Source organism: Barbatula barbatula (genome assembly GCF_947034865.1).
Source record: "Barbatula barbatula genome assembly, chromosome: 2".
Lineage (NCBI taxonomy): Eukaryota > Metazoa > Chordata > Actinopteri > Cypriniformes > Nemacheilidae > Barbatula > Barbatula barbatula.
Genome location: NC_136767.1, coordinates 1,579,039 through 1,604,967, shown reverse-complemented (window position 1 = coordinate 1,604,967; position 25,929 = coordinate 1,579,039). Strand labels below are relative to the sequence as shown.

Below are 25,929 nucleotides of genomic sequence, written 5' to 3'. Positions count from 1 at the left end.
ATGGTCTGATTTCTGCGTTTATTTGTTTAGCTCAGCTCGCCCATGAATGCTGTCAATAGTTCGGAGGACATTAAACCCCCTCTGGGCCTGAACGGGGTGATGAAGGTCCCGGCGCAGCCCATGGGCACGTCCCTCTCCCTCATCAAACACATCTGTGCCATCTGCGGCGACCGCTCCTCAGGTGATTTGCATACACTTACACATATACAAATACAAGATGGTTTATACAAGGTTGCAACTTTCAAAATCGTCACATTCATAACGGCCCAAAATTCTAATTTAATAACTATTTAATGTTCAATAAACAAATCGTCGTTCTCTATTTATTGGGTATTATTGCTTCTGGTTTGTGCATTTTAATTCATCCTCTCAGAAACGTTTATCCTTGTTTGGCACATCCATAATACATGCAATGCTATGTATATTTCCCTCATCTTAATAGAAAGCATGTGTAGTGTAGACTGATATTTTTCTCATGTCTGGACATATCAACAAGCTTTGGTAAAATATAAACAGATGGTTCAATATGTTGGTAATGAATACATTCTCAGAGAGTTTATATATCTAGTTTTGACTGCGAATGTCACATCCATAACGCTGGAACTGCCCAGTAAATATTATTGCACCTCACCATATTATTTACAGTCAATATTGCATTTGAAAAAAAGCGAATGTGCACTGTGAAAAAAAGATCAGTACTTTCCCCCATAACAGAGTTGAACTATTGATCTTGATGAGGTCGGCGTGAGTGCAAACATAACAAAATACTGATAAAGACTCTTAGACAAACTTCCATCTGTTTGAACTGAGACATTGACGATGTCATTACTTCAAAATAATGCCAGAAGGACAAAAAAGACTTTTAAAGGGAAATGTCCCAGCATAACAGGTTTGAATCTGTTGCGTGTTGAATTCATATGCAGAAAATGTATGAAGCGGTTTAGAAAGACACTAAAGACAATCAAAGTGTTTTAAGTAAACGCTCAATTTGGATTGTTTTTGTCTTGTGCAATAAAGTAAGATAATGTTTTATTTGCCGGATATTATCTACCAACTATGATAACTCGATTTCGTGAAAATACCTTCCAACAGATGTGAAAGTGGCTATATGTATTTTTATTTACTTTGATGTATATTTTTGTGTTTATGTATTATGACAGTATTGAGTGAGATGAACAAAATGGCTAATATTAATTGAAACGTGTTACACAGGTAAACACTACGGGGTGTACAGCTGTGAAGGCTGTAAGGGATTTTTTAAGAGAACGGTGAGGAAGGACTTGACGTACACGTGCCGGGACAACAAAGACTGTATGATCGACAAGCGCCAACGCAACCGGTGTCAGTACTGCCGATATCAGAAGTGCTTAGCCATGGGAATGAAGCGAGAGGGTGAGCGGATTCTTTCTTTTCACTGATCGATTGGGTTATAAACCCACGTCACTGAGTTCAACAATGTACGCAGTCTAGAAGTTTTCATGAATGAGCTGGTCATTTCAACAAGGTTAATACATTTCCATCAACTGTAGGAGAAATGATTTTGATATGAAGTAGATGTATGATTCCCCCGGCACACACAGATTGAGGAAACCTGACAAAGTGCTTTCTCAAGACTTTCACGCGCTCTCGTTCAGAAGACAATAAGGCTAAAATAACTTCCTTTCTTGTATCGCCTCACCTCTCGCTGACTCCCGGAGAAAAGCTCCATCCTACAGCTGACCTCTACGGCATTCATCCGCCATGGTCGTGGTTTGTGTCACACAGAGAGAGAGAGTCATAAAACAGGGCTTTTAAAAGGCAGAAACGTTCCACTGGCTCCAGACCACAGTGGACTGACTGTGTGGTTTCAACCTGGCTTTGCCCCTCGGCCAGACCCCACAAACATACAACACACACCAATACATTGTCAAAATGATCCACGCATGCGCCCGAACACACATGCACGGGGTACGTCTGCATAACTAATCACTTGAGCGAACGTTTTAGAGGGACAGTTTTATTGCCTGTGACTTTGACTTAATAGTAGCTTGTTCAGCGCTCTCGGTTATGTTCCCATTGGACGATACCCAAATAAAATATACTGCACATATTTTAAAAAGCTGAATATATATTACTTTTAACTTTGCTTAAAACTTAGGTTGACCTCTAACTTTGTTAACCATCCTTGATGTAATGTTGTTGATGAATAATGGGCTGTACGTACATGAGGTTTAATGAAAAACAGCCCGAGCTGTTTTGGTGGAAACGTGTAGCTTAAGAAGCAAAAATGAAAAGCAGCTGTGAGGTTATGTTGTGACAAAGCCAACTTACCGATCTTCTGTTTAAGGTGGCTAAGCGTGCTTGTAATAGGCTAAAACGTGCCAGCTTCATGCTAAAACATGTTAGCTTTGGTAACTTTTATAGTTTTGTTTTTAGTTGTATTGTGGATTTATTACTATTTTGAATTTCCTTTTATTCTCTTATTTTTAGTAGGTCAGTCAAACGATTAATCGTGATTAATCGCATCCAGAATAAAAGTTTGTGTTTACACAAACTGTGTACTGCGTACTGTTCGTCTGTGTACTGTTCTTATTTATTTTGTGTTTATAAACACATACACATACGTGCATATATTTAAGAAAAAAGCTTGATGTTAGAGTTGTAACATAGTTGTAGTTTTATTCATATTTTGAATTATATTTGAGCTATTTTATTATTTGCTTACGTCAGTTTATAAAAAAAAAAATCATGTTGCAAAATTTTATTTTTAGTTTAGATTTATTTTCATTTGAGTTTATTTTCAATGTATTAAGCATATTTCTTTTTTTTACGTTTTTAAAATGATTTACATAAACATAAATGTTTTAATATGTTTACGTTTTAGCAATTTGTAATAACCTTAAAACTGTCAGCTTCATGCTAGCAAACTAAAAAACATGCTGAAACATGAAAACGCAATATTAAAACCATAGATATATATAAACTAGACGTGTGACCTGGGAGCGGTCCACTGATGTCACTCACAGTTTAAAATGCCACAACACTGCACAGCCCTGGCTGAAGATCTGCCAGATCTTCGTAACAAATAAATCAACAGTAGTTTTCCAAATAACAGAACTTAACTTTCATTAATACAATCATCTTAAGAATGACAGCTAAATAACAAAATCCTTCCACTCTTAACCTCCGGAGAAAAACATGCGACTGTCAAAAACAAGACCGTCTCCGTTCCAATATGGTGGGCGACCTACGTACCTACCTAGCAGTCCATCGAAATACATTGTGTTAAATACTGTATAGCTATTCTTACAACATGCTAGCTTCATGTTAAACATTCCAGAATAATGTTGAAACATGTAAACGACATGCTATTACATTTTAAACTTGATACCATGATGTTAGATAAAGTCAAACCAAAAGCGTTCGGGTCCGGATTTGTCAAATCAACATAGAAATTGTCCTCAAACTTCACTATCTAGTTGTAGAGGTACAGGGTGCATATGCTTACGGTTCTAATTTTATACGTACAGCCGTTCAGGAGGAAAGACAGCGAGGAAGGGAGAGGAGCGAGGGCGAGTTCGGCAGCTGTGCCAACGAGGACATGCCCGTGGAGAAGATTCTGGAAGCCGAACTGGCAGTGGAACCAAAGACTGAAACCTACGTGGAGGCCAACCTGACTGTGCCTGCCAACTCTGTAAGCCAATCTCTGTCCGAATCACACTCTATCATACAGTGACATTCAGCTTATGGAGAACATTTGGCTCATCTGAAATGGGCCGCTTTAGAGTTATGCCTCACAATTGCACCTCGGCGAGTACAGTCATTCGATGAATGTCAAGACCAAAGAGCTTCCAACTTTCCTGCAGACATAAAGAAAGGGGGTTACCTTTTAAACGGATCCAGACTGTCCGGTAAAGAAGTAGCGAGTAGTTCTGTTTGTGAATGTTAAAGTGGATGGGTGGATTCCTCTACACAGCTATGCACTTTGGCATTGAAGGACTCCTCGAGAGGGGACGTACTGCAGAAGATGCACATTGTCGCACCATTAGATAAGAGCCTCGGCCTAGCCCATTAACCATGTCAGCCGGACACATGGAGGCTAGTGTTCTTACAAATATATTAAAAGATATACCCATGCGTTCTTGGTTTTGTGCAGCTGCACGTTCTAAATCAGGTGGAGGTCAAGGAGAAAGAAGCACATGCTTTGTCTTCCCTGCTTTGTTTACAGATTGTTTGTTCGCCCCATACTTTTTTTAATGCGCTGACAAAAAGAAGTTTATACGTAAGTATACTTCTTTTAAAGGCCGATTACACAAGACCCGAGCACTTTTGATGGGTTTTGGCTGTCAACGACATTTTGGGGCACTGAAAACCCAGACCTTTGAAAACGAATCTCAAAGTTTTTGAAAACGACAGAAATATGGTCAACTGCTGTTTTCTGATAATGATGACGTCATACACATGCATACTCCTCGTTCAGTCTGTAGGTGAGTATTCCCTAAACAATAATGCCGGCCTTCAGTAGTGAGTGTTTGTGCTATGTGACATATGTTTCTCCAGCAAAAAGTAGATTTACTGCACAACTAAGACCAGCGGGTGCACATTATTTACATGCACCAAACTTTAAACACACATACACTGCATCAAAGGATATTATAAAGGGTTTTGCGTATGTGCGCAGGCGCACTGTTTCTTTATAGACCGTTTCATCGGACGTGCACGCGCCTGATCCCCAGTTCTTCAAACTTCCGGTTTGTGTTTGACTAGTGTCTAATAATACTTATACTATTTATATAGTATTTATATTTATATAATAGTTATTTTAACTATTCAAATAATTTAATTTATGTAAATATTAATTTGTATTATTATTTTGCTGTATAATAATTGTATTAAATAAATGATTTGTCGAATTTTGTTGTATGTTCATTTTATTAAGCACACTATTTATCGAATGGATGCTGTTGTTCGGTCGCATTTAAAGGAACCGTATGGTACATTGACATCTAGCGGTTGAGCTTGGTATCGCTGTCGAAATTCAAACTATTGGAGAGACAAGTTTAGCCAAGTTCTTCTCGGTTTCTTTTGATTGTTATCAGAAATGATCCACAGGCACTATATTATTTGTGAATATGTTACGGAAGTTCAGTTGGGGTCACAGTAACGTTTGTTTATGTTTTTAAGATGAAACCGTCTATAAAGTGACACCGCCTGGCGTGCCCAAAACAACGTTTTAACTTGTTTTTGCAATCCATGTAAATGCAGAGCGTTTTGACAATGGTGTCATGTGTATGTGAAAACTAGGCTTGTTGCACATTAAGATCTTGAGTTTGCTCTCCGTTTTAATTCATAACTGTGTTCGAGAAGGAATTTAGATCATGAGATTAAGTTGCTGATGTTGCGTTTTCCTCTCTCTCTCTCTCTCTGCAGCCAAATGACCCTGTAACTAACATCTGTCAGGCAGCTGACAAGCAGCTCTTTACCTTAGTGGAATGGGCCAAGCGGATACCTCACTTTTCTGACCTCCCATTGGATGATCAAGTCATCCTCCTGCGAGCAGGTGCGTAAGTATAAAGACTTCTGTTTGATTCCTGCAGACATCAACCTGACGCCAAGCGTCTGCATTGCATCAATTCTTCCAGCTATGGAGTTGCATTTCTGAAAACAATATCTGCTAATAAAATGAGCATGTTTACGGTTATGTGAGCATTACAGTCTCTTCTAGAAGCATTTATATGGATCCAGAGAGACATTTGAAGCAGGCTTAGGCCGAAGGATCGATTAAAGGAGAAATTCCATCTCATTAGCTCGTAGTGAGAGTCTTGATTCTGTTAAGGGTGATAATTTTTACACATATTGAGAATGAGAGGCCGGTTTGTTGTTAACATTCTCCATGTTCACAAGCAGGCTGCGGGCCGACGAGCAAACCTCAAACAGTCCTTCTGTTTCAGTTTGTGTTATTCAGAACCTCAGAGAGGGGACTGTTGTGCACGAAGTTTTAAAGATGCATTAGCGTCTTGAAATGTCACCATTAAAATACCATTTGTGTCATGTTATTCGGCACCTTTTGAACTCTGCAGCTTTTAAAAAAACGAATGATGCCGTGAACCTAAACTTATTTACACGAGAGTAAGAACGTGAAACGGATGCCTAACAGGGTGGAAATGTGCTACAGTGAGGGAGTGAGAGTTAAACTTTTTTTAACCTTCTTTAAAAATGTTGCCTAAAATGCATACAAACCACATCACATCCACTACAAACAACTCAACACTTCAACAACTCAACAGGTTTTGCTCCGCATAAAAATGATGTCACTTCCTGTTAATGATGTCGAAATTTATAATTTTTGCCTCTCAATTGTCCCTTTTTTAAGCATGTAAAAGCAGGTTATTTTAAATACTTAACTTTACAAGATTGAAGTTGAATGACGTCAAACATCAAAAGTCTTGATTTACCTTTTATTTTTAGATTTTCTGTAAATATTCGTAATTGTTTTGCAATTTAGTCATGTGCTTTTGTAATTTTATTTATTTGTTTATTCTTTAAGATTTAGTTTAGATTTTTTTTTACATGTTTTGCGTATTTCATTCGTTTTTCTTTTTTTGTTTTACAATTATTTCAATGAACAGAATTGTTTTAATATGTTTCATTTTAGTAAACTATAACTTCAGCCATGCCGGCTTCATGCTAAAAGTTTAAATCAGGTTATTTTACATATGTTTCTTTACAATATTGAAGTCATATGACGTCAAATATGTTTTAGTAAGTCCAGAGTTATTATATTTTTTATTTAAGTTTTATTTTGTTTTCATTTTTGTTAAATATTCAGCAACTTTGGTATATACTTGTCATTTTATTAGTTATTTGGTTATTTTTTTATATTGACATAATTCATTTTAGTTTAGTTTATTATTGTGATTTCAGTGCTTTAAACTTATCTTAGTTCATTTCTGCGGAAATCACAAATTGTATTTTATTTCATTTTAGTTGTAACAGATCACACAGAAGACGAGCGATGCCACACAGGTTGAGTTGAATAGGTTTTAATAATTATTGGTAATGTCCAAGGATTGGTGCAAAAACAGGATAACATCCATGTGATCAGGCAAAACAGATAAATTCCAATGACAAAAGGGGTCTGCGCTAGGGTAACAACAACAAGTAGTTTACAACTAGACCGGACGGGGAATCAAACATATGAAGGGTCCGGTAATGAGAGTCAGGTGTGGGGAAAATCATGATGGCCAACAGTGAGGTTGCTCCGGTGCCGGGCCGTGGCCGGCTGACGGTTGGGGTTGTTACATTAGTAAAGTAAAATAACCTCGAGTAAGTCAAGTTATTAGAAGCTTACCTTTGTGAGTTAGGGAAAGATAAGGAGACAGTTTTCAATAAAACATTTTTGATTAGGGCTGTCAAGCGATTAATCGCGCTAAATAATGCGAACACAAACTTTTATTCTAGATGCGATTAATTGCAATTAATTCGTTTGACAGCCCTGTAATTTTTTATTTCTAACAAAAGGTTACAGCTTTCTCAGACCAATAGGATGGAAACAAATTTAAACCTAAAATTTAAACCTAAAAATATTGCTAAGAAAACATGTTTACAACGAAGAAAGTAAAAATAAAAAACAACCGATATTATTCTCATTAAATGTGTTACATCTTAAGTTGATACTGAGCTCTGAGGGTAAACAAATAAAATAAACAAATCCCACAAACACAAATACAAAACAGACGTAATGAACCTTTTCAACAAGCGTTGTTTGTTTATGCAACTTCTTGTGCTTGTGTTCTTTCACCACTAGGATGGAATGAACTCCTGATAGCGTCTTTTTCACACCGTTCCATAGCTGTGAAAGACGGGATATTATTAGCAACAGGCCTTCACGTCCATAGAAATAGCGCACACACTGCCGGCGTGGGAGCTATCTTTGACAGGTTAGTAAATGTCCAAAGTTCCCATGAAAAGAACACTAAAAGAGCTCTAAATTCAATGTCATTTCAGTTTCGATGCGTGGAGTTCTGTGATCTGCTAAGAAGCCATTACACGTCCTCATCGTTCACTATTGAGTGCGGAAGATTTGTGACAGCCGGAGGTCACACGCACATTCATATTGGAAAATAACCCCTATGATGATATTAGACGGCGCATCGTGGAAACGTCCTACACATTTTACTCTTGATTGATTGCGTTTTTACATTAAGCCATATGGCAGTTTTATGTAGTGGTGTGATAATGTTTCACCGGCTGTGGGATTTCCTCGCTGATGAAATACACAATACCCGATCAGTTACGTCCTATAAAGACACAAAGTCGACATGAAAACCAAATATTAGGAATCATTGGGTGATTTTTTGAAGACCGTTTACTGGCATTTGTACGGGTAGGTTGGGGAAATAAATGGCCTCTGTATCAGACTGGCAGAGTTGACTGCGAACGTAAAGAATTCAGTGGCTTTGTTTTTACAGAGTGCTGACGGAGCTTGTGTCAAAGATGAGAGACATGCAGATGGACAAGACTGAACTTGGATGCCTGCGGGCCATTGTTCTGTTCAATCCAGGTACGGTAATGTACAGTACGTATTTACACACACGCATACGCACAAAAACAAGACAAGTGTGAGCATTAAAAGTGTCATCTTAGTTTGATTGAATGCTGGATGACAATACACAACTTTAACAGTCTGGGATTTCGGCACGGTCACAGTTGACAGAATTCACATAGAATTCTGTAGTGTTTGATAAATACTGATCAGATTGTATACCAGACCGAGTGGGACATCATGTCATATGTTGAGCAACAGATTAGCCACAGACTTAGGAAAACATGCTTGAAGTTGTAGTGTTATTTTAGTTTACTAAATGATTGATACAAAATTATATGAAGTCATTAATCAAATAAAATTATAATTAGTTAAAACTGTAATAACTATCCATACAAATGTATTCAAATAAAATGATTAACAAAAATAAATAACTACACTGAAATAAACATGAATTAAAATGTATTGCACAATGAATAATAAACAAATCAATAAAACAATGATAAAAGCACATAAAAACATTTTTAAAAAATTAATAAAGTTAAATTAACATGAACACTGTAAAATAACACCAGAAATGGGCAACCAGAAATATTCTGTAAAATAAAATGTATTCCTTTAAAATGACACGCTTTTGTCATGATTCTGCCGCATAATGTCATATTTCTCTTGGTTTGGTGGCAGGATCATGACAGAGTCTCATGTTTTGTGTGGTGAGAGACAGTTATGGCCCTTATGGCCTTCCATACAGTCTCTCCGGTCTCGTCTCTGTTCCCATCCTCCTTACCTTGTTATTGATTTATGCCCTACACCTGTCAGCGAGGGCATCAGAGATATACTGTAAAAATGACATGTTTTTGCCTTTTTTTATATTACATTTTGCTAGAAAATCTGTAAGTAAAAAGGACCAAATTTAATTAAAGTATTTTTTACATTATACGTGAAAAATGTGTAAAACTAAAAACTTATGGGGTTCTTATTCACAAATCATTAAATGTGTCTTACCCAATATTTTTAAAATCTGTTTAGTAATATAATACATTGTTATGCGTCCTTGATGTAATTTAGTCTGTCAAAGTTTTTATTAACTTAATTGTATATTTGACAAAGTCCCCTCACTCCAAAAACTGTGTATAAACAGGATGTTGTGTAAAAAAGATAAAGGCGCTCCATTGTTTTACTTCTTTATCTACCACCCAGTGCTACCGATGTGAGATTGCAATTACCCAGCACCCATAAGACAAGATATATTTACATTGAACTCATAGCGTGTCTATTTCTATAACTTTCGGCTATATAAATGCCGATAAATGTGGGGTTTTTGTGATTCTTGTTTAGATTCAAAAGGACTGTCTAATCCAGCAGAGGTGGAAGCCTTACGGGAAAGAGTTTATGCCTCTTTAGAAGCCTACTGTAAACAAAAATACCCTGATCAACCTGGAAGGTATACTGTACATTAACTTGTCTTTTATCAGAAATGTGGATGTACACCTAATATTTGACTGGTGTAGAATAAAAACAATAAAACAAAACAGGTAAAACACATGTTTAGTCAGTTTTCACTCTAATAAAGCTGTGGTTATTTTTCTACAGGCAGTGGGAATGTTTTACAGTTTCATCTATTTAACCTGTTTCTTAAAAGAATAGATAAATGTAATGTATCACACATGACGTACAGACAGTGGAAGACTGATATGAGTTTTCAATCTTTATATGAAAAACAAATTGCCGATGGATAGGATGTTAATATATATATAAATACATAATAAGTAAAAAGCGCACCCAAACTGTGCTAATCCAAACGTGTACATTTCTAATCTGAACAGATTTGCCAAACTCTTACTGCGCCTGCCCGCCTTGCGATCCATCGGCTTGAAGTGTCTGGAACATCTCTTCTTCTTCAAGTTGATCGGAGACACGCCCATCGACACTTTCCTAATGGAAATGCTGGAAGCGCCACACCAAATGACATAGGGGAACCATTCTTTTCTCCTGAAAGCTTTCCCGGAAGGCCTCTGTAGAGCCGCGGCCGAGGGTGTAGTTTTATGTACAGAACACTAGAAGAGGCCAGCACAGCACACATGTCGACGGAGACTGCTTTGTCCGGACTGATAAACATCTCACGCTGCGGTCTAGGGGAGGATTGAACTGCTAGTAACTCTACCTTTGGTGGAACATCGAAAGCGTTGCGTAATACACTAAAGCCTTTCATTACGGGATACAGTACAAACCGGACGGATCATGAGAGGTTTTTTTCTTGGTTTGCATGCATTTTTTTGAAAACCTCATCTAGGTTTTTTTCCGTTGAGTTCATACCGTACACAGCCAAACCGCCTCATCTCTCAACATTTTGCTGTGAATCGTCAGTCATTTCGAGTTCCTCAATATCTCACATGCACTTCTTCATGCAGCTGTCCTTAAAAAGACATCACCGTCCAGGTGTGTGTGCCATTGGATTCAGTGTTAACAGCGTGGACTGTCCTGTTGATGTGAGAGCGGGACCGGAGCGTATTTTTCCAGGCACTTACAGAAAGTTTCTCAAGCCGTGATGACACGTCAGATTGATGCGAGCGAGGAACACAATTCATGCTGTGCGTCTATAGTTTTAGTCCTTTTCTTTTTGGAAGAGATATGTGAATAACAGAGAATGAAAAGCAGGTGTGCTCCTGGATGAACTGGTTGTTGGGATTGTGAAAAAACATATTGAAGACTTTTCGAGTTTGCCGCTATAATTCAGCATTAATATGCATTAAGGATTTCCAAAGATTTTCAATAATGTTTGTATATCATCTTTATAATTCCCAGCAAGTGGGGGTTTGTCATTTGAAAATATGCAAGGAGTTAAAGGAATCCAGATGATAGTCTGGCCTCAGGGAACAGCAGGGTTTGGGAAGTGCTATGACTGCCCCCTATTGGATGTGTTGTGACGTTGCAGCTGTACTCTACATGAACCGTTTTGGGCTGGATATTTTCACACATTCATACATCATACAAATAACTATTTCTTAGCCCTCAGGTTTATACAAATGCATTTGTTGTGTTTTGGGGTTCCGTTGTGCAGTATCTTTCATCTATGTCATAAAAATAATAAGGATAAAGATTTCACAATGCCATTGGCATTGATGCATCAAACCTCAGTTGCAGATTGAGCCACAATGAATTTAGTACAACTGTTATTGAAATTTGAAAAAGAAATATGCTGTGTAGTAGCAGTTAAAGGAATTTAGCACATTATAGCAATAGTCTATACCTGATCACTACATAGCAAACACCAGGCATCACAACAGAACGTCCACAGATAGGACAAGACAGTCTAGTATGCGTATTTTGATTGAGACTGTCAAACAATTCATCACGACAATATAAAAGTTTGTAAACACAATATATGCACTGCGCATATACATTTCTTATTTATAAACACATGCATATACATGCATATGTTTAAGAAAAATATAAAGATACATTTATATATAATTTAGATTATTGTGATATTGTAAATATTTCCTAAATATGTATACATGTATGTGTTTATAAATACAAAACCGATATGTACAGTACACAGACATATATTACTCAAACACAAACTTTTATTCTGCATGCGATTAATCGTTTGAGAGGCATAATTTTTAGGTATGCATTTATACACAGGCAACTTCTATATGTGTTCTTATTCTTCGACCAGGGAAGAACTTCAGTCAGCCATCAGGGAAGATCTTGGACTTTGCTCTGTTCTGTGTTTCAATAATGTTCAATGAACATCACTGGCCCTTCATTTCTTCAAAACCAGCTTGTTTGAACAATCGTTTTAATGCCCTCCTGGGTTTGGAGGACTGACTATTTAAACAGTGTTCGGTGGAGCATCCACATCTCATCTGACATTTGCTAAAACACACCAATCCATCACAACAAAATATGAAAGAGATGCATTTTAAGAGAATTATCTATTTTTGTACAAAGTGTAATTTTATCTTCATATCGCTATTTCGTTGGTTCTTTGAATTGTATACATTGTCGGTATAAATTTATTTTTGTTCTAGGTAGGCATGCCCTCAAACCTGAACTGAGAGAATGGTTTACACAGAAAGGCTTCTCTATTCTTTTACCATTTATCTTTCATGGTACCCTCAGCTGAGAGCTTGTTCTTTTTTTACAGGATACATTGAGGATGGACTGTGTATTGTCCCATTATATATGTCTAAGGACTATTAAATTTCAAATTCCAAAAATATGCCTTCAATGGTTTACAATCTATGTGTGAGTACATAAATGTGTCATTACTTTAAATGTGCGTAGTTAGACAAGGAAAGTTATTCATTGTTATGGCAAATTGTAAGAAAAACGTATGCTTGTTAGGTATTGAATTTACTTGTTTTTCTTAAAACAATTTTGGATGTTGGAGCCGATAGTAAAAAGTCAAATGTGAACTTGAAAGCCTCATGGGCAGCGCTCCGACCAATCAGGCAACCCCGGTTCGATTCCCATCCTTTCCAGAACCCATCCCCTTCTCTCTGTCTCTCACTTCGCTTCCTGTCCTCTCTCTCGCTAAAACTGTACATATTAAGGCAAAAATGGCCAAAAATATTCATAATTGTGGAGACGGTCAATAATCTCAAGCACTCTGGAACACTTTGGAGTTAGGGGCCCAGGGTCCGGATTCACAAATCCGTTCTTGAGACAAAATATAGGATTGTTCTTAAGATAAATGATGGGAAGTTAGTAACAATGTTCCTTCTTAAGATGTTTTTAGTATTTTCTTAAGAAATGCTTTTTTTTCATGAGAATAAAATGACATAAATCAATCTTGAGGGGGAAACAATTATGATCTGTCTTAAAGGTTTTTTCGGGAAAACCAAACTTTCTTCTCAAATTCGAATTTAAGAAAAGATATGGCAGTTAAGCATCATTTTCTTCCTAAGAATGTTTTGTGAATCCAGCCTCCGTAAAGCATATGAGAGACAAATGTCCTTCAGGGTGAATTTGTTTCAAAAAATGACCTTTGGATTCCAGGATGACTGATCCTCGCATCTGCTTGTTGTGTAAGTTTACATGATGCACAATCATTTCTAATTTGAAAAACATGTCAATGAATTACCGTTTTAGCAAAAAAATCCACAAGAACCCTTTACGGGAGTTGGTTCCTTATAGTGGAAAGGGTTCTTTAAAAAATAAAAAGGTAAGAAAGAAAATCTAAAAATTATATCTTAAATAGAATTTTATTAAAGTGATAGTTCACCCAAAAAGTGGTTTGGTTGAACACAAAGATATTTAGAAGAATGTTATCGACTGAAATTGGGCACCGTTGACTGCATATTAGAAAAACATGTTGTATATATATTTTTGTTCTGTTGAGCACAAAATGAATTTAAGAATGCAAACAGTCCTGGGGCACCTTTTACATTTTATCTATAGTCAATGGAGCCCCAGAAATCTCAGCTGCTAATATGTTTCTAAATCATTTTCTCTGTGTTTAACGGAAAACAAAGAAACCCCAACAACCAAAGAAACAAACTTGAAGGCGAGTAAATCATGACAGAATTTCTGGGTGAACTATCCTTTTAATATACTGTTTTTGGGCAAAGGTGTCAGTTTTCAGAAGTTGGACGTCCCTCTTAGTCACTGCAGTCAAAACAAATTCATTTACATTTTCCTCTTGATTCAACTGTTAGACATTAGGCCACCAAACATCCAAAACAGCTGTAAATTTCATATACAGCATATTTTTCAAAGTCATCAGATATGAACCAGTGAATTGTAGCCTCGTGATCATAATAACAACTTATTTATAACAATCATAATGATAAATGACGGTGTTCCTTTTTTTTATAGAAAACTTTAGTTGCTATATTATTGCTTTTCTTTCAAAACAAAGTGCATGCTTACTTTTTTCTATTACTACCCTTGATACGTTGTCCCATTTCAAGCACTGGTAATCTGGAAACGTTTTTAATTCAGGGAGAGGATTCGTTGGCACAATTACCTGATCCAAAACCTGGGGTATTTAAATCCAGACTAAAGTGACCCGGAATAAAAATAATTAACATTTGGGCGCAAGATCGTACTAGTAAGAGAGATAATAATCACGTTTATGTAAATTACAGGCATATCACCGCGCATGCGCCGCCTTTAATGACAGCTTGGAGTGTTTATGATGCCATCCTCAAATTCTATGTATTTTCTTCTATCAATAAACAGCGGTGGCGACTCTGTTTTCTACAAACAAAAGTGCACAAAACTAACCATATTTCAAGTCACGTCGTCTCTTCGCGCCTCGCAGAACCGATCTAAAATCGGTTGAACGTGTAATATTATTCGGTGTCGATCACGGCCACAGTTATTCATTTACACAACAACAACAACAACAACCACAATACCGTGCGACGCAGCGCGCATGCGCACAACACTACCCAACCAGTGTCGACCCCAGCCATCTATTATGCTTCTTCGCAATAAAAGCTACCCGAAAATCTGCAAGGAAAACGTCACCGGAGCCGCTTGGAGTGAAAGTAATAAAGTATAACATACGTATTTACGATTAGCACGTTCCGATTGGAGTTTAAATTCAGTTTATGCGATGCATATCGGTTCTTTTTGGGGCAAACACAGCTGAATGTGGCTGCTAGGATCTCCTCTGTCAGTGTGGAGCCGATGAGCGGCGCTTTGCAACAATGTAACGAAACCTTCTTTCAAGCGCAGCCGTTTCGAACCCCGAATGTAGCGCTTGCTTTCATCGTCCGTGTTGGTTTTTCCGGTCGTATCAAGCGTCAAAAACAATGTGGGTACATTATGGGATGCTTTCAAATTAGCTCGCCCGGTAGCTAGCTGGCTGGACGGCATGCACACACAATGGTTGTGTTAAAGACATGGTGGGGCTCGATCCTCGGCATTCCTCACTCGATGCCCTGTCTCTCCCGTGCCCGCCATCTTTTAAAGAACTTAAATACTCACGTCTGATGCTGTAACTTGAACTCGCGATCGCGAAATGATTTGTTTTCAGTGAAGTTTACGGTTCGAGCGGCATTTAAAGGCGCGCGAATCGCGGCTAATGTTTAGGAGGTTTTGTTGAATTCCGAGTAAACTTGCCGTTTTTAAACGGACTCCCTTTGGCAGCTGGGGCTTTGGAGTACGCGTTCTCGGTCAAAACGGAGTAAAACATACTGGGGTCGATTAAGGTGGACGTTTACAGATTTTCCCCGTTGGTTTTCAGAGCCATTGGAAAGAAAGTGCCTGTGAAAAGCCCGTCAAAACATTGTACTTCACACTTTTTGCGGGTTTGCTGGCGGCGATGCCCGTCGAGCATTTGGTTGAGAAAAATGCAAAGTAATTGGAAAATGATTTCTGAGATTAAAAGTTGCGCACACGATACCAATATTATTATTTATTACCGCAAAAGCTGTTTTAGGATTATATTACATTCAACTTTGTCATTGTGCAGAAAACAAGAACAGGCACACAGGGGTCTATCAGATGTAATGTTAAATACGTGTGTGCAATTGTAAAATGAACATTTCATTTTATTTCATTTAATGTTTTTTTTGTATTACCATAGGAACTATGCACATTTTGTGGTTTTTATATATTTACACATATGGAGACTATAGTGAGACAACTGTCTCTGTGGTTTTACTATAAATGCCTTAGTTCAGTTATGTTTACTGTTTGAAACCATGGCTCATTTTCGGGAGGGTGTAAATTGGCCTTGTGGTTCAAGCGGCTGGTATTTTATATGCTGCTGCTAAATAATCTGCTGTATTTATGCACGGTTTTCATACCTTTATTTTGAACACTTGATTTCCTCGTGTTTACTCGCAGAGTGCTGACACTCAGGTCCTGAGATGGGATGCGTGTGTCAAGGTGGGACTAAGGAGCAAGAGGATCATTGTAACTGAGGTTATAGACGTACAGGCGTCATTCAAGCGACTTGTTCCCTTCAACTGGCCAGTATGTCTATGGTCACGTCCCCTGCCCAGGTGCCCCCCCCTATCGTGAACCCTCCCCCACCCGAGTTCACGAACCCCAGCAAGCCGGGACGGAAAACAAACCAACTACAGTACATGCAGAATGTGGTGGTGAAGACTCTTTGGAAACATCAATTCGCCTGGCCCTTTTACACACCTGTGGATGCCATCAAATTAAGTCTGCCGGTAGGTTGCATTGGTTCCCATCTTTGGAAATTTGAAGTGGATTCTTTGTTTTTGCCTTGACATGTCGGTTACACATTTTCTTATATATTGGCTTTATATTGTAGGACTACCATAAGGTTATCAAGAATCCAATGGACATGGGAACCATAAAGAAGCGACTTGAGAATAATTACTATTGGACTGCCGGTGAATGCATGCAGGACTTTAACACCATGTTCACAAACTGTTACATCTACAACAAGGTAAAATAATCAGAAGTATAAACTGGGGTGTTGTGATATCCTAAAACGATTTATTATAGCTTTTTGATGCGTGGCTACCTAGTGTAAAAGTAAATAAAAGACATCCATTTTTCAGTTGAGACTGATGTTGCGTTTGGTCCTTGTGTTGCATACGATTTCAAGCAAAGTGTAGTTGCTAGGGGCAAGTAAATCGTTTGGAGGCCACACAATGATGCAGTTGACCAATCAGAATCAAGTATTTCCGAGATCCGTGGCCCTTTTAATGTTTAACAGAAATATGTCTATTTTGTTGTTGAATCATGTTCTGCTTACATCCCAGCCCACGGATGACATTGTTCTGATGGCTCAAGCTTTAGAAAAGATTTTCCTTCAGAAGGTAGCTCAGATGCCCCAGGAAGAGGTGGAACTTTTACCCCCGCCGCCGAAGGGTAAAGCACGGAAACCCGGGCCACCTTCTGCTTCAGGTAACTAGTTGGACGTCACGGATAAACCTTTGGAGGTAACAATGACAGGCTGTTTTTTTCTGGAGAGTTTCCATCTGAACTTGTCATTTTAACATCCAAACAGAAAACCAACAATCAATAGCACTGACTCCAGGCTCTCCATCATCATCATGCCCGAGTTCCCCCCCTCAGCTGGCTCAGACTCCCGTAATAGCTGCCACTCCGGTCTCGACCATCACCTCCAACGTGCAGGCGGTGCCCCCTGCCGCAGCCATGATGCCAACTGCGCAGCCTGTCGTCAAAGTAAGACCAGCAGAAATATAGGACAGTCCACTCTAGTTTTTTTTTATTCTTGTGATGGTCGTCGTCTGTTGCTGATGTTATTATTAAGTTATGAAATATAAAATGTGTGCCTTGCCCTTTAAGTTTAAAGATGAGTCAGGAAGGTCAACTAGTTTGTTTGACCGGTTAGTTCTTCTTTCATGTACTCACCTTAATGTCATTTCAAACCTGTATGAAAATATTTTAAAGAATGTTGGTAACCAAACAACATTGGAACCCATTGACTTCCATTGTGTTCCACAGAAGAAAGAGTCATATACAGGTTTTGAACCACACATGGCTAAATAAATGATAACAAATTGTCTTTACACGTACCTGTTTAAGTGGTGTTTGTTTTAACACACATTCATAAATCAAAATTTCCTCAGAAGAAAGGGGTGAAACGGAAAGCGGACACTACCACGCCCACAACCTGCGTGATCACCGCCAGTAGAAGCGAGTCGCCCACCGCAGAGCTGGAGTCCAAACACAGTAAAGTCATTTCCAGACGAGAGAGCACGGGCCGACCCATCAAACCTCCCAAAAAAGACCTGGAAGATGGAGACGTCCTACAGCAGGGCAACAAGAAAAGCAAGCTCAACGACCATCTGAAATACTGTGACACTATCCTCAAAGAGATGCTCTCCAAGAAGCACGCGGCGTACGCGTGGCCCTTCTATAAACCCGTAGATGCCGAGGCCCTTGAGCTGCATGACTATCATGAAATCATCAAGCAGCCGATGGACCTCAGCACGGTCAAAGTACGACCTGATATTTATTTCGAAATAACAATGAACTTTTTTCTGTGCTAGTATCAATGGTAACACTTGTTGTAAAAGTGTTTTTTTACATTTCATAACTCACTAAAATTTTGGCAGTATTTGTTAGTTCTGTTTAATGTTAATAAGCCATAATGAGGATTGTTGTCCATCGTACAGCTGTCATCCATTTAGTGCTGGGAAATAATTTGAGGTTGTACATTTTTTTTAACTAAACTGAATTTCATACTTTGCCTCCGTTCCAGAAAAAGATGGACGGTCGGGAATACCCAGACGCCCAATTTTTCGCAGCAGACGTTCGGTTAATGTTCTCAAATTGTTACAAGTACAACCCGCCTGATCATGAGGTCGTCGCCATGGCAAGAAAACTACAGGTGTGATTTCTTTTTTATTGATGTAACAATAGAGGAAAACACAATGAAATCAAAATCGTGTATATAAAATCTAATATATCAAGTTGGGATGTAAAGATATTTACATATGATTTAAGATATGTACATATCGTGTTATCGCAGTAGCAAAATTGTCTCAATATTATCGTGGTCACATGACTGTATGAAACGATTGGTCTTCCGGGCCTAATATAGAGAATGTACGAAAAAATAATAGATGTTACATTTGGCAAGATCCATCTGGTGCAATTATTATAACTCGTACTTCTAATCAACAGTTATGATAAGAGGATAAAAAATATTGTGCCTTGCACTTTATACGGAGGTATTATCGTACAGTGAGGTTTGATACTGTTACATCCCTAATATTAAGGATTGTTTTTAACAGCGAAGATGTCTTGACACCTGTAATATTGGGTTAGAGAATCATAACAAAGTCAGTGGTCTATCATTTGGTACAGTTGACATATACTTCTCTTTTTTTTTCCGTATTTTCCAAAAAGAATAAACATTATAATTATATTGACCATTTGCAATAAACAGCTGTCACATTCCATAAACAAAACCATTATATCAGTTATTTTACGAAAAAAACAAAGGTACAATCGTTTAACACGAGGATTGTTTTGCTTGGACACATTCTCATGGAACTAGAGACCTCATTTCATTTGCTCTGCCCCGCAGGATGTGTTCGAGATGAAGTTCGCCAAGATGCCCGACGAGCCTGCGGAACCGTCGTCCCCGAGCGCGGTGTCGGCCACGGCGGTGGTGAGCAAAAGCACGGGCAGCAGCGAGAGCAGCGCGGACTCCTCCAGCTCAAGCTCGGACTCCGAGGAGGAACGGGCCACCAGATTGGCCGAACTTCAGGAACAGGTGAGTGACAGAAAGGTGGGTGTCACCCCTGAGGACCAAGATCCAAACCAAGGGTGGAGAGGCCACACCCACTCGCCCCTCACATTCACCACCTCTTTAATCTGGCTCAATCATTTTTAGTCCTGTTTCTTCATATTTTGGAGACAAGCTCTGTGTAACTGCCCGTTTTCACCCTGGATGTTAAGTTTAACCCTCTACCGCCTCTGCAGTTTGTGTTGGCATCTTGGTGCACGCTGTAAAACAGAAGTTGGTTACTTCTTAAAGGGATAGTTCTCCTAAAAATGAAAATTCTTTCATTGTTTACTCCCCCTCATGTCATTGCAAATCTGGATGACTTTCTTCGGCAGAACACAAAAGAAGATATTTTGAAGAACGCTGGTAACCAGACAACGCTGACCCCCATGGACCTCCATTGTATGAACACAAAACCACTGAGACATTTCTCAATATATCTTCTTTTGTGATTTCGAATGACATGAAGGTGACCAAAGAATTAGAAAAGGATCACTTTTGGGTGAACTATCCATTTAAGCGTGTCTTATTGATTGTAGTCATCGTGGCCTAGTCTGATGTTACACTTTTGAGAATGATTCTTTTGTCCCCTGATTTTACTTTGGCTTTTTTACCAGCAAACTACGGAGCACCCCAATGGTAACAGGGCGGGGACAAAAAACGGGTGTCCCAAACGTTTTCAGGTGAATTATATTTTTACTTCCCGGTCCCCCACCCCACTAACTCCTTCATTTTCGTAGCCTCTTGTCAAGCGAGCGGTAGAGGGTTAAGGTGGTGCTTTAATGGGGTGTAATCAAGCTGGGCATCTCCCTCAAGTGAGCTTGCTTTGTCACTCGGCTTTGTCTTTTGGCTTTGTTTCCCTCTCTGCTGTGTGAATGACATTGATTAGCATGTTTATCAATGAGAATCATAATTGTTTGCTGGGACGTGGTCTCCAGTGCTTTCAAATCTTTTAAAAGGGGGTTTAACGTGGATACATGTGGGCAGATAAATGAAAACCGTCAGTGAACGTTATCGTCTTTAAGATCATCTTAGATAGCTAAAGATCAATACATTCATGTGCATTTCAATATTTGGACATTAACACTGCTTTAGAAATGTAACGGTTGTGCTTCTCAAAGAAATGTGTACAGGGAATATTTTCTAAATAAGTAATTTTCTGGAGGGGGGGCAATTTTACAAACAACAGGAGATAGTCGTACGTGAAATATGTCATTCATTATCCTTAAAAACCGTCCCCTTCATCACCAGTCCCATCATCTGCCCCCGCACAGCCGAGATCCTAGTTTGTTTGACTTCAGCGTGGATGCAGCATGCCCCACCCCCCCCCGCTTGCTAACCATACCCTCCACCTTCCTCCTCAGCTGAAGGCTGTTCATGAACAGCTAGCCGCTCTGTCACAGGGTCCTGTGAGCAAACCAAAGAAAAAGAAGGAAAAAGAAAAGAAGAAGAAAGACAAAGAGAAGGAGAAAGAGAAAGACAAAAACAAAGTCAAAGCAGAAGATGACAAAAAGGCCAAGGTCTCGCAGCCGAATAAACAAGCGCCGCCAAAAAAGACCTCGACACGAAAACCCAACAGCACGTCTACCACGAGGTTAGCACGATGTTCTTTCCTTCTGTTAGCGTTACATTGACATGTGTAAACGTTTTCTTCTGTTTATAGTGGTTTGCCGTTTGCTGACAGTTTGCAGATATAATGCAGATTTACAAGATAATTGTGTATTTTACTTTCTATTATCTAATGAGGGCGAGTGAGCTAAAACAAAAATGTAACTATTCTATTTCTTAGCCTGGACAATATATTTATTGACCATTAGTTATTTACATTCAGCATGTTTTATGTTCAAAAATTTCACTTTTTTAAATATTGGCCGATACTGATATTTGATTAAAATAATCACTGTTTTGGAGTTTTAGTTGACGTAAAACATCAGCAAATTGGTAAATATCGGTTACCGATACTTTCGTGCATCTCTATTTCCGTGACTCATTTACCAGTGGCTTTCTAGTCTCAACCTACCGGTTCAGTTTGTGTTGAAAACTTGGGTTAAGAATTCTTTCTGCAAATCACAACTGCATTCCACAGGCAACCGAAAAAGGGAGGCAAACCTGGCGCGACGAACTACGAGTCCGATGAAGAGGAGTCTCTCCCCATGTCTTATGACGAAAAGCGGCAGCTCAGCTTGGACATCAACCGGTTGCCGGGTGAGAAACTGGGCCGCGTGGTCCACATCATCCAGTCACGGGAGCCATCGCTTCGAGACTCAAACCCGGACGAGATCGAGATCGACTTTGAAACGCTCAAGCCCTCCACGTTGCGGGAGCTTGAGCGATACGTCAAGTCCTGTTTACAGAAAAAGCAACGCAAACCGTTACGTAAGTGCCCAGCTTTTCCCTCACCGCAGATGTGAGATAGTTAATGATGCTCTAGTCTAGGCTGACGTCCGTGTTTCATAAAAAAGCAGCTCTCTTCTCTTGCCTGGTCGCTCTAAAAGCTGAAATGGGCTGTGCTATTTCCTTCTTTTGAGCTGGGAGCACTCACCTTCTCCACTGTTGCATGATTTTTTTTTTGGTGGTTTATCTTACATTTCCGGGGTACTAAAATCTTCAAGTAAAGATTCATTTTCATTACGACGAGTTAAAGGGACCCCAGATGTCATGCTGTGCACTTGTTATTATCGTAAACGCCCGTACCGATAACGTAGACATGATCTTAGTGTAGTAGAGTGCTTTTTGCTGCTTGTTGCCACGGCGGTGAGCTACGAGCCGTTACTCACCGGTCGCCGCTGTGTGTCTCCTGCAGCGGGCACTGGGAAAAAGAGTGCCAAGTCTAAAGAGGAACTGGTTCAGGAAAAGAAGAAAGAGTTAGAAAAGAGGCTACAGGACGTGAGTGGACAACTCAACAACAACAAGAAACCACCCAAAAAAGGTACCTGTGTGGTAGTGTGCAGATGTGAGCAAACAGGTGCCCGAAACAGCTTAACTGGCTTTTGGAGGGCAGGACAAGTAAATAAGGATAGAGGTTTATTTTTACAGACGTTTCTGCGAATCGGTAGGTAGCTTGGTTTTGTGCTTCACTAGTCGATTAAAACGATCGAAGGTTTTCGTGTCTGCCTTTCGTATGTAATCAGGGTCCAAAATGAACATGTAAAATACAGTATTGTTGTCAAAAAACACAGAAAAGTTGTCCCTTAGCATTGTTTTTAACGTAAAGCGTGCAGACGACAACATTGTCTTTTTCTATCCACGTCAGCGTTGCATCAAGATGAAAATATTTCTACTTCAGGATGCTGCAAGCGTGTTGCAGGTCACGTGACAAACCAGCCTATCAACTAGCTCAGTGAAGATGGAGACACAGATTTTCAGTATATTTAATCAATATATCCTCCTTTTCTTAATGGCGGCCTATGTTTGCTTAGCAACAGGAGATGCCGGGAAAACGCATTTTCTGCGGTTTTAGGCCTGAAATTCGAACAACCTGGCCAGTAGATGGCGATGTCACTTTGTCAAGTACCACTACAAGCGTACGCACATACGCATTCTGATACAGAACTACGAAACGTGATGTGCAAAAACGTTCTCGTGTAAGTGAACATGCAAAAAACGTGCTGTGTAAACACACCTTATGATTGTTAATGTTCTCAACATTAAAACATTTAATTTTGGACCCTGTACATAATGCCATTTATACGTTGAATAGGAATCAGACAAGGTTTGACATGTTAAACATGCAAGAAAAGCTAACAAGTGACGTACTGTACGTGTGTTTGCGCTGTAACTAACCAACCTGATTTGATATGAGCTGCTTTGGTGGGCACATAATATATTCTGTCCTTTCAAGATCAGTTCTTTGCTTTCTATGTGCATGTCTTTGCCATAATACACAACATCAGGTGTGGGGACTGCTCAAAATCTATACCAAAAAATACATGTCACACAAGTTTATTACATTTACCTCGTGCACATCAAACCTAGTTAATCGCTTTTATTTCCTGTTCCCAGCAGAGAAGGCGGGGTCAGCGCAGGGGGGCGGGCCATCTCGGCTGAGTGGCAGCAGCAGTTCCTCCGATTCGGGCAGCAGCAGCTCCAGCGGCTCCAGCTCCGAGAGCAGTGACTCGGACTGACCTGAGATCAGCGCGTCACATACTTCAGCCTCCTCTATTTTCTAAAGAGTAGTGTGTGTTGTCATGATAGTATCTCTCTGAAGGTCCGTTTTCTAAAGAGCTAGAAGCATTACCGATGGCAGAGGATATTTTACAATAGTTTGTAGAAATGCTCTCGGCTCAGACTGAGTGGAGTTTGGGAATAGTTCAGGCAGTTTTAAGGTTATTTCGCTAACCCTCAAAGGGAAACGCCTGGTATCACCAGAGGAGAAAAGGCAAAAAAAAAGATATTTTTTTGAAAATATGTAAGTCGTGGAGGTAAAACGGTTGTGTGTGTGTCAGCTGTTTGTTTTCTTTCTGGTTTTCGTTCAGTTTCTGCTCGGTTAGATCCATATTGAAAACGTACTTTAGTGGAAAACTGACAAATGCCAGGCCGCGTTTACCTGAAGGAAGGAACAAAAACGATCAACTTTCCTGCTCTGGTTCTGTCATGTTAGCATGACTATTCAACTCATTCCACAATTATTATACTGACTATAATACTCTACGTTGTTACTATTTTTAAAAGGAACTATTTATTTTTGTTTTCAGAAAGGCACAGTCAGGCGTGTTTCCGACATGCTGTCTTTACACAAATGTTTTCTTGACAGTTTAAATATAAGAATTGTCTAACCAGTACTCAATGCAGTGTCTGCCAACCCAGGTGTCAGTATCAATATTAAACCATTTTAAAAGAGGCTTATGCATCGCTCGCCGTAATTTTCGACACTCTACACTTTCTCTTCTGGTGCTCAGTATTTCTTGTAGAAGTTTTGTTCATTTGTTCGTTCTTATCTATATCATACACTTGTTTGTTTTATATTTGGTTGGTTTTCTGTATTTTTTTACTATTGATATGTAGGTGCCCCCGAGTGTTTCTCTTCTTCTTTACCAAGTCCACTCATAGGACAATCAAGTTGTGTTTGAAGTTCATTATGTTATGGAGGTGTTTAAGAGTGACCGAGGACACTTAGAGGTGGTCAAAATAATGACAAAATGCACATTTCTTCTTAAAAGTAATTTCTGGAGAAATAAAGAAAAATAGCTTGGACAAGTAGCCACTTCAAGGAGTCTTAAGAAAGAGTTGGACAGTTTTCTCTGCGGAGACCTCAATCAGCAGTGCTAGATTTCTATTCAGAAGGATGTGTAGTTATTAGTTGAAAGTATTACAACTAATGTTCTCAGTTTTAGTAATGGCTTTATTTTTCATTGTTGGGGCGAAAAATGCTGTATTGAATGCTTTCAATGGTACCTAAACACATGTATACGGGATAGTTTATTTGGAATGGGCCATGACTGATAATCTTTATAAAATATGAATGTACTAAAGTTTACTTTTCCTTTTTTTACCACTCTTGCACTGTGGTTTTTGGCAAGGACTTATTTCATTTACAGTACAGAACTCAATTACCAACCCCTTAAAATCATCGGATGTGTTCTTTTTGCCTTAATGTAACATGGCACAGTGTAGGTAAATGCTTCTGGTATAACAAATCAAGTTGAAACCAATGTGTACACGTCAAAACCACCATGTAAAGTGACTTGACGGGTTTCTTACATGTAGTTTAGTTATGTTTTGCTTTTCGTTCATCATTGTATTGCTCAGCCTTTCCTTGTACTGTATGTTGTTTCTAAAATCATTTCTGTGACCGCTCATCTTACTCGATTCCTCCAGCAGAGCTTGACAACTGGGATTCTCGAGGCAGAGAAAATAATAGAGATTTAAGAAATGCATAGGATATATAATTACAGATAAATGTATATTCACTACTTATTCCTCAACTCTGTCTCGGGTCTAAATATTTTAGTTCTTTTTTATGAGAGAGACACATTTGTGTATTGCATGCCGATTAACAGTATATTTCTTAAACTTTTTGGAGCAGTTTATAACATGCAAATGTCATTCGAGTCTAATTTTAAAATGGCAAGCGCTACACATATTGAGTTCAAGTTGTTTTGGGACAGACTTACATGGTGATGCCTGATGTATAAGCTAAGCTGAGATTTGGACACTGAGCCCCTTCGTTTTTCGTAAATAAACCACAAAAACCCACAGCGGT

The 25,929-nt window shown here is 39.0% G+C and overlaps 2 protein-coding genes across 10 annotated transcripts in view; both read left to right on the top strand.

Moving 5' to 3' along the window:
- Positions 1-12,752, top strand: part of rxrab (retinoid x receptor, alpha b) — a 39,349-nt gene extending 26,597 nt beyond the window's left edge. For both annotated transcript variants that reach the window (XM_079485765.1, XM_079485766.1), the window contains 8 exons: positions 31-181; positions 1,213-1,392; positions 3,510-3,673; positions 5,410-5,539; positions 7,787-7,919; positions 8,451-8,542; positions 9,863-9,968; positions 10,351-12,752. In XM_079485765.1, coding sequence (XP_079341891.1) covers positions 31-181; positions 1,213-1,392; positions 3,510-3,673; positions 5,410-5,539; positions 7,787-7,919; positions 8,451-8,542; positions 9,863-9,968; positions 10,351-10,498 — 1,104 coding nt within the window. In that variant the 3' untranslated portion in view covers positions 10,499-12,752. The remainder of the gene's footprint in view (positions 1-30; positions 182-1,212; positions 1,393-3,509; positions 3,674-5,409; positions 5,540-7,786; positions 7,920-8,450; positions 8,543-9,862; positions 9,969-10,350) is intronic.
- A 2,156-nt stretch (positions 12,753-14,908) lies between these two features.
- brd3b (bromodomain containing 3b) lies at positions 14,909-25,923 on the top strand. 8 transcript variants are annotated; one of them, XM_079451328.1, is made up of 13 exons: positions 14,909-15,027; positions 16,334-16,665; positions 16,770-16,907; positions 17,227-17,371; positions 17,475-17,653; positions 18,061-18,432; positions 18,696-18,824; positions 19,527-19,715; positions 20,345-20,410; positions 21,092-21,321; positions 21,814-22,103; positions 22,531-22,656; positions 23,730-25,923. In XM_079451328.1, the coding sequence occupies exons 2-13, from the start codon at positions 16,465-16,467 to the stop codon at positions 23,849-23,851; spliced, it is 2,187 nt and encodes a 728-aa protein (XP_079307454.1). In that variant the 5' UTR covers positions 14,909-15,027; positions 16,334-16,464; the 3' UTR covers positions 23,852-25,923. The 8 variants fall into 8 exon arrangements, with proteins under 8 accessions (XP_079307454.1, XP_079307458.1, XP_079307459.1 ...); XM_079451330.1 differs by having other exon boundaries at positions 14,917-15,027; positions 18,064-18,432; positions 23,730-25,921; XM_079451329.1 differs by lacking the exon at positions 14,909-15,027 and adding an exon at positions 15,350-15,841.
- The last annotated feature ends 6 nt before the right edge of the window (positions 25,924-25,929 follow it).

What these genes read in the sequence shown, in the direction of transcription:
- brd3b (XM_079451328.1), top strand. Translation starts at nt 16,465, where the DNA reads ATGTCTATGGTCACGTCCCCTGCCCAGGTGCCCCCCCCTATCGTGAAC. An exon ending in CGGGCCACCTTCTGCTTCAG is followed by an intron (nt 17,372 to 17,474) that starts GTAACTAGTTGG and finishes ACATCCAAACAG; the next exon opens with AAAACCAACAATCAATAGCA. An exon ending in TGGACCTCAGCACGGTCAAA is followed by an intron (nt 18,433 to 18,695) that starts GTACGACCTGAT and finishes CCTCCGTTCCAG; the next exon opens with AAAAAGATGGACGGTCGGGA.